General features: G+C 34.4%; 1 protein-coding gene across 1 annotated transcript; it reads left to right on the plus strand.

Annotated features, from left to right (window-relative positions):
• Positions 1-2,026: 2,026 nt before the first annotated feature.
• LOC145053150 (histone H3-lysine(4) N-trimethyltransferase ATX1-like) lies at positions 2,027-8,519 on the plus strand. Its single transcript, XM_079001161.1, has 25 exons — positions 2,027-2,947; positions 3,037-3,088; positions 3,172-3,246; positions 3,349-3,568; positions 4,019-4,142; positions 4,225-4,329; positions 4,405-4,610; positions 4,695-4,787; positions 4,875-4,972; positions 5,107-5,265; positions 5,345-5,461; positions 5,567-5,614; positions 5,694-5,811; positions 5,881-5,946; positions 6,015-6,076; positions 6,175-6,231; positions 6,325-6,393; positions 6,472-6,673; positions 6,769-6,999; positions 7,096-7,157; positions 7,248-7,325; positions 7,431-7,526; positions 7,622-7,725; positions 7,823-7,970; positions 8,106-8,519. Exons 1-24 carry the CDS (start codon positions 2,193-2,195, stop codon positions 7,962-7,964), a joined length of 3,339 nt encoding a protein of 1,112 aa, XP_078857287.1. The 5' UTR covers positions 2,027-2,192; the 3' UTR covers positions 7,965-7,970; positions 8,106-8,519.
• The last annotated feature ends 444 nt before the right edge of the window (positions 8,520-8,963 follow it).

An 8,963-nucleotide genomic window follows, 5' to 3' on the forward strand; every position in this document is an offset into this window, starting at 1 on the left:
ACCGAACCAAACCGTCCCATACACACCCTATTATTGGTCTATATATAACCTTAACCAATGTAAACCAAAAAGCGTTAAGAGTTATTCAAAAAAGTGCCAAACCTACTTAAACACATAGCTTTATTTTACGTAGATAACTGCCAACCCTAAAACTCCCTGCCTACACTTTACGCCATGAAACCCATATATATATATATATATATATATATATATATATATATATATATATATATATATATATATATATTCCAACCCACCCACAAGAAAAAATGGTTTCATAAAAATAAATCCTTTTGATAACCAAATATAGGGTCTTGAAAAAATACATGACAAAGTATTAAGACACGCCTTTTCTTTAGGGGGATAATGACTTAAAAGGGTAATGTAGTTTTTGATTTGTATATATTTAGCCACTGACTTTTATTTTCGTCCACATTTACCCTTTCAACTTGTTAAACTCTACACATTTAGTCCTTATGACCAGCTACTCCAGGTTAGCCGGTAAAAATGACTTAATATTGTAATATATTTGTCACTTTGTACACATTTAGTCATTAATATATATATATATATATATATATATATATATATATATATTGTTGCAAAATAAGTCATTTCTTTAGGTTTTTTCTCACGACATCTTACGTGGGATAGTCATATGGTGGTGTGATAGGTTGAGGTGGTCCTGCTATATGTTGTAGACCAAGATACCTGGTGCGGGCCGACTATAAGGTGTAGTCGCGGAGGCTCGAGAAGAGCGGTTGGGTTAAGGCGGCATGCCGACAAACCCCGGGTATTCCAGTCTGATAATTGATTAGACCTATTGCATGTTGGCATTCCAGTCCGATAACTGATTGGGCCATGGTATTCCAATATGATGAGTGTGGGCTCGTTATGCATGATAATATGTTTGTTGTATCGAGTATTTTGGAGGAAATTCACTAAACTTTGTGCTTACCCAGTTGTTTATGTTTTTAGGTTCTATCGTTGATCGTGGGAATGCAAAGACATAATTGTACACACTCATCAACAATATTGATGATTCTGCCTTTCTTATATTACTTTGATTTTCGAAAAATATATTTTGGAATAAACGTTTTTTTTCTTAATAATGGATTTATAATTAGAGACTTTTGTCTTATTTAAAAATGAAAATTTTTGGTTGTGTAAATGAGACATTACAGATAAACATCAACAGCCCCATACACTTCATCAATGATTGTCCCATGTAAGATGTTGTGAGAAAAACCTAAAGAAATCATTCATAAGTACTGAATGAGTACAAAAACAAGAATAACTTATGTTGAAACAAAAAATATTAAGGACTAAATGTGTATAAAAATATTAAGGACTAAATGTGTACAAAATAAGAAATATATTACCCTATTAAGTCATTTTTCCCAGCCAACCTGGGGTAACAGGTCCTATGGACTGAATGTGTACAGTTTAACAAGTTGAAGTGGTAAAGGTGGACGGAAAAAAAACTCAGTAACTAAATATGTACAAATCAAAAAATATATTACCATTTTAAGTCACTATCCCTTCCTTTAGGATGTCTTTCCCCTCCCTTGCATCATATTGAAAGTCGTGGCCTTTCTTTGATATATTTCTTTAAACTTTGATGATTTTTATTGAATTATTTTATGACTTCAGGATATATTTTACAATTGGAGACTTAACATTCCACACCAAGACAAGTCTCACAACATGCATTTAATAATGATTTCATACTTTTTTCATATAATCCCTTATGCTTTATTATGTCTCTTAAATTGTTATAACACCTTTAAACTAGGTATTTCACAAGATTTTGCTAAAGCAACTTTATATACTTTGACATTTTTCAATGGAAAGACCCTATGCAATTTTATATATCCAATAAGGTATTTGTTAAAAATCCAAGTTTTGAGTGTTTTCTATAAGTTTAACAAGTATGAAAGTAAAGGGTTTCCCCTAGATGCAAAGTACATGCAAGTGGGTGTAAGTGAAAATATATATATGTCTCATAAAATTAGCAACTCCTTTCTTCTTTCTTTTTTTTCCTTGCTCGTCGTCTGTGGGGCGGGAAACTGGTTCTTCCGGGGAAAATAGAGCTCTCTCCTCCCTCCAAAAAGCTCACTGCTACTTCAATTTTGAAACCCTAGTTACAATGTCACACTAATCTTTGAAAATCCCCAAATTTCCCAAATCGAATGGCATTTTCTTCTCAATTGTTATCACCAACCGCCGATAACAAGCAGAGAGAAGACGCCGACGAAGAAGCGCCGCCGGAGGAGCAGAAAGTACTGGTTCAATCGGAAGAAGATCATCGTCATCACCATCGCGAGGCGAGGTACGTTGCCCTTGACCTCGTGTACTCAGCTACATCCCCTTGCAGTTACGCGAATGTCATGTCTAAGAAGGTGAAAGCTAGGAAATACTCCATTTTAGGGGTTCATAAAGATGCCATCTCCGTGGATCCAAAGTCATCGCCACCGAAACCACCTGTCATTTATTTCTACACTCGCAGTCGCCGTCGCAAAAGGAGTGATAGTTTCCATGGCACTTCTGTTTACGATAGTTTTCGTTCGAATCCAAATACGGTTTCTGCTGTTGTACCGAAAGTTGAGGATGTTGAATTTGATGGCGAAGATCGGGAGGTGAGGTCTATTGGGGTTTTGGAAAATTCTAGTAACAAGAAGAGGAAGACGAGTCAAGAGCTTATCAATCTAGGGCTTAATTCAGTTTGTCTTGATGCTCCAAGATTGAGAGAATCATCTCGAAAACCTAACAGAACTGATGATGCTAGCACTAGCAGTGGTCGCAGAAGAAGCAAAAACAATGATAACAGAAACAATGACGACAAAAACGTCTCCCACAAAAACAGTGGTGATGGAACTGAAGCAACTGAGACTGAAGATACAAATAAATCCACCACCAATGCAAGTCGCACCAAGAGATGGGTGAGGTATGTTCTATTCAAAGAAATTCCATTTATTTTGTTCAAATTACTACAAAAATGGTAAGCTATATACCAGCTTCTGATCTTTGAAACAGGCTGACATTTGAAGGTGTGGATCCCCAGAAATTTCTTGGATTAGAATGCAAGGCAAGCCTTGATTCTTATACCTGTTTCATATAATAAATTTAATGTTCCCTCATCTTACACCTTTGGGTATTGAATTACTGAAGGTTTACTGGCCATTAGATGCTGATTGGTATTTTGGCCGAATTGCAAAGTATGACTCAGAAAGCCATCGTCATCATGTAATGTCTCTTTAATCCCTGTTTTGCAAATTGCAATTGCATACACAAAAATCTTTGGAGCAGTTCTTTACAAAGTTATATATGGTTTTCTTGATAAAATAGGTTGAATACGAAGATGGTGATGATGAGTGGGTGATCTTATCTAAAGAAAGAATTAAGTTCAATGTGTCTCCAGATGAGATAAAAAGTCTAGAGTTGACTTGCGATCTTCATTGTTCAGAAACAGATGATCTTGATGTCAATGAGATGATTGTACTTGCTGCTAATCTGGATGACTGTCATGATATTGAGCCTGGTGATATCATATGGGCCAAAATTACTGGTATGCACATTCAGTTCTAAATATGATAAATATAATATGAGAGAAAGTTAACATGGTATAAATACTTGACATATGTTATAGGGCTAAATGCAAAGCATATCAGTGTACTTTCATGTACTACTAGTGTATTTACCCTCCTACTTTCACCTTTTTCTATCATAGCATTGCACTTTTAACTATCATCTTATCAAGGGATTGTACTTTGAAAAAGAAAAATCTATCCAATTATAGCATTATACTGTCTTTTATAGCAGTGAAAAATGCTTTGTTTGTGGATGACATTGCTACAATCGAGTAGATTTATCAAAGTCTAATGCTGTAATATGAAGAAATGAAAGTGGGATGCTATAAATAATAAGCAAATGAATGAAAGTACATTGCTATTTCTTGCATTTAGCTCTATGTTTTATTTAATTATGCTTCTGGTGTTTGTTGTTGATAACAATACAGGTCATGCTGTGTGGCCAGCAATTGTGTTAGATGAGTCCTGTGTTAGCATTCGTCGAGGTTTAAAAAAGATTTCAGGAGAAAAATCAGCACTTGTGCAGTTTTTTGGCACCCATGATTTTGCTAGGTTTCCATCTTCTATACATACAAAATATTTGGAATTTCTTGTTCTAAGTGTAACACATCCTTAAATATTTTCTGATATCCAGGGTTAAAACAAAGCAAGTGATCTCATTTCTTAAAGGGCTTCTATCTTCTTACCACCTGAAATGCAAGAAATTGGATTTCATCCGGAGCTTGGAAGAAGCAAAAACGTAAGTTGTTTTCTTTAATTTATGACTGAAATTCAAGAAAACATATTTGATATTTGTTGTGTTTTGAATTTTCAGGTATCTTAGCAGACAAAGACTTCCAAAGGGTATGTTACAGCTAAGAAATGGTGTTGGCAATGATATTGGAGCTGAAAGTGAAGAGGATGAAGGTAGTGGTGGCTCAAAGAAGAGGTGTTTGAGTAGTACTGAAATAGTACAGAAAAAATTCAAGGGTTCTAAAAGTTGCCCTTTTATAGTAGGGGATCTTGAAGTATTAAAGCTTGGTAAATAATCATGTTCATAATGAAAATGTCCTTACACCCCTTCTAAGTTATATCTGTACTCATTTTTTTACAAACCACTGACAGGTAAGATGGTTAAAGATGTGGATTGTTTTGATGATGAGAAATCTATTTGGCCTTTAGGTTATACAGCTACAAGGAAGTTTCCTTCATTATCAGGTTATCTTTTATTAAATAGACTAATAATATTTACTTTGTTAACATGATTCTTTCATTTAAAATCTCTTTTTTTTTTCTTGATTTCAGATCCAAGTGTATTTTCTGTATATAAGATGGAAGTGCTGAGAGATACTTGCACAAAAACCCAACCTGTGTTTAGAGTTACAACAGATGATGGAGATCAGGTAGGGCTAATTCTAAATGCAATAAACATACTTGCATTTCTTTCTATTTTACTTTGATTTTCTTTCTTATTACAATTCACAACATTATAATCTTTGTAATTGCAATGATATCTGTTTTGTCAATTGTCATGCAGTTTGATGGTCCAGATCCTTCATCATGCTGGAATAAAATTTATGAAAAAATAAGAAAAATACGTTCAGATAGTTATGATGAAGGTGCATCTATGAGCTTCTTCAAGTCGGGTGCTGATATGTTTGGTTTTTCTGATCCTCATGTGTTGAAACTTATACAGGTAAGTAGCTCACCTAGAATTTATCTGTATTAGGAAACCGAAATATCTATCATTTTTTTTTAATCAGTGTTATTTTTAGGGGACATCAAATTCAAAGACGATATCAGGGAGCTTACTCAGCATGCCAATTGGTTATAGACCTGTTCATGTTAAATGGAAGGATCTTGATAAGTGCAACGTCTGTCACATGGATGAGGTGAATGTTTTTCTTTTTTTTTCTTTTCAATTTGCTGAATTTACCAAATAATGCAGCTCCCCCTAAACCCTAAATCCTAACACAGATGATTGTTTTTTTATTCAGGAATATGCCAACAATTTGTTTCTGCAGTGTGATAAGTGCAGAATGATGGTGAGCATATTAGTATTACAACTCAAAATCTTATTGTTTATTCAGAAATATCAATGATATATTTGTATTTCCATGAAAGGTTCATGCAAGGTGTTATGGGGAACTGGAACCTGTTGATGGAGTCCTTTGGTTATGCAACTTATGTCGCCCAGGGGCACCTGAATGTTCTCCACCCTGTTGCCTTTGTCCAGTTATAGGTACTTGTTTTTATTAATTTATACTTTATAATAATGATAATAATATATGTCAACTCATTGTTTTTTTAGGAGGTGCTATGAAGCCTACAACAGATGGAAGGTGGGCTCATCTAGCATGTGCCATGTGGATACCAGGTTCACTTACTGTTTGTTTTTTTATACGCATATTAATTTCAGCTCTTTTAACATCTTATCTCTTTCAGAAACTTGTTTGTCTGATATCAAGAAAATGGAGCCAATTGATGGGCTGAATAGAATTAGTAAGGTAATTCCTTTTTCAAGACATTATTTACATGATTACATCCACTAAACACAAGAAAGGTAAAGGCCCTTAAAGGATTATTTATTTTCCTATCTATTTAGGATCGTTGGAAGCTTTTATGCAGCATCTGTGGTGTTCCATATGGAGCTTGTATCCAGGTAACCCCTTGCATTTAACATTTTTCTATTTATGAATTTATGATTCATTTTTTTTTCTTCTTCTTCATATTTCTGGAATCTCTGCTGCTGCAGTGTTCAAACAATGCATGTTATGTTGCATATCATCCGCTTTGTGCTCGTGCTGCTGGATTTTGTGCTGAGGTAATTGTTTTTACTTCATTTTCACTTGGTAAGAAGTAAATGAGAAATCTTATATTGTGTTTTTTTTCCATTATATAGCTTGCAGATGCGGATAGACTGCAAATGGTTCATATAGATGAGGATGAAGAGAATCAATGCATTCGTCTATTGTCGTTTTGTAAAAGACATAGCCCTAATCCTTCTGTTGAACGTGTTGTTTCTGATGAACGAATGGGTCAAATATCAAGTCAAGGTTCAGATTATGCTCCTCCACTGAATTCTTCTGGCTGTGCTCGATGTGGTAACACTCATTTGATAATATGATACTTTTATTAAAAATGAAAAGAAGTGAATGTTATGTTAAGCGTATCTTTTGATTGTTGGAAATGTTGATAGAGCCTTATGATTATTTTGGGAGAAGAGGAAGAAAAGAACCTGAAGTTGTTGGTGCTGCATCTTTGAAGCGAGCATATATGGAGAACAGACCATATTTGGTGGGAGGCTTCTGTCATCATGAGTCCTTAAGCAATGTGTCATCTTCTCATTCTGTTGCTCATACAAGCATATTTTCTATGTCTGAGAAGTATATATACATGAGGACAACATTCAGAAAGAGACTTGCATTTGGTAAATAAACTAACTTTCCTATTTCAGCATTTCACTTTGCATTTGGTAAACTAACCCAAAAGAGTTAATGCTATCTATCTGTGGGCTGTGGCACAGGTAAATCTGGAATACATGGATTTGGCATTTTTACGAAACAACCACACAAAGCAGGAGATATGGTAATAAATCCTCACACCTTTCATTTCAAATCCTTCCGTTCATTTGTGTATTTGTTACAACTTAGAAGATCTTTAATGAATGTATTGCAGGTAATTGAATATACTGGAGAAATTGTTAGACCTCCTATAGCTGACAGAAGAGAACACTTGATATACAACTCATTAGTGGTAAGTAGATACAAACATTACCAAATTACATGCAAAAAAAAAAAAAGATAAGGAAAAACTAGTTGTTGATTTTTTTATAAAATTGTTTGCAATGAATGAATGCAGGGTGCAGGGACATACATGTTCCGGATTGACGATGAGCGTGTAATTGATGCCACACGAGCAGGAAGCATAGCACATTTGATTAATCATTCTTGTGAAGTATGTCAATTTATTTATTTATCTATTTTTTCTTTTAGTGTAAATGCAAGAAATAGCAATTTCAGTTTGTTGTATCTTTTGTTGAATTTTTTCAGCCAAATTGTTATTCAAGAGTTATCAGTGTGAACGGAGATGAACACATAATCATTTTTGCCAAAAGGGATATTGCCCAGTGGGAAGAACTCACATACGATTACAGGTTTTCTTCTCTTCCATATATAATATAATCAACACTTTATCTGTTTGTATCTAGTAATGATGCTTTTATTTTTTGAAAAATAAATTTAATATTGCAGATTCTTTTCGATTGATGAACAACTTGCCTGTTATTGTGGGTTTCCAAGTTGTCGAGGTGTAGTTAACGACATCGATGCGGATGTACAAATGGCCAAACTATATGCACCACGCAGTGAATTAACAGACTGGAATGGAGAATAAATTGAGGTTAGAAAACCATCATCATCATCATCATCATCATCCTATCACTATAAAAGATCAAAACTACAATCCTATTGCTATAATTGAAAAAAAAAAAGAAAACTTTGTACGATGGTATAATCGAAAACACATGTTTTGCAGTGGGGGTAGATTCTGAGGTCGTGCTTTGCGTTAATTGATGGGCGATTTGTTTGTGGGGTGAAGTGAAAGTTGATGTTTGTCATGTGTATGATTTATCATAAAATTAGATTTTATTGTTTTAGATTTATACGGTCTGTCTATATCTTATCACCTAAGAACACCAGGGGCTGTACATAACATCTCGAGATACACACTGTTTACTCATTTGGTTCATGGGCAAAATCGTCATTTTGTCTGTGGTTAACGGAGGGGGACAACCAAAAGGACCAAATGTGATGGATTTTAAAACTCTAGGGATTGACCGTGCTAAGTTTCTGAAACTATCACAATGTTAAATGTACTGCCAACATGGACTATTCTGTAATTTACTCATAATTGTTTTTGTAGATGTGTATGCCAAGTTATATTTTATAATCTGTGTCTTATTATTATATAAAGCTAGGGGTGAGCATTTGGACCAGACTGGTTTCGGAAAATATTGTGGACCGTGGACTGGACCGGATGAGACTTATTGGGTCTAGGTCCATGTCCAGGTTTTCCGGTTCTTGGACCCGTTTGGACTGGTACAACTTTATATGCATACGGTACAACTTGTTAAGATGCGTTTTTAGATTTGATACAACTTGTTAAGACGAATATATTGTTGGGTTTGATACGTTATAACTCGTTAAAATGAATATTTTTTTAGGTTTGATACCATACAACTTGTAAAAATTTATACGTTTTTGTTTATTGTGCCATTTGGACCGGCAAACTTTGATTATACTTTATACTATTTGTTTAAAAGATTGTAACTCATTGAATATAATACCAAAAACAACACAATTATAGTCTAAAATTATCTAAAAACTCTAAATT

The sequence above is a fragment of the Lactuca serriola genome, chromosome 5, assembly GCF_051521515.1.
Source record: "Lactuca serriola cultivar US96UC23 chromosome 5, Lser_US96UC23_V15, whole genome shotgun sequence".
Classification (NCBI taxonomy): domain Eukaryota; kingdom Viridiplantae; phylum Streptophyta; class Magnoliopsida; order Asterales; family Asteraceae; genus Lactuca; species Lactuca serriola.

Bases quoted from the DNA above. Each gene is read 5' to 3' on its own strand.
- LOC145053150 (XM_079001161.1), top strand. From the start codon at position 2,193: ATGGCATTTTCTTCTCAATTGTTATCACCAACCGCCGATAACAAGCAG. The intron at 3,247-3,348 runs GTAATGTCTCTT...TTGATAAAATAG, and splicing joins CAGAAAGCCATCGTCATCAT to GTTGAATACGAAGATGGTGA. The intron at 4,973-5,106 runs GTAGGGCTAATT...ATTGTCATGCAG, and splicing joins CAACAGATGATGGAGATCAG to TTTGATGGTCCAGATCCTTC.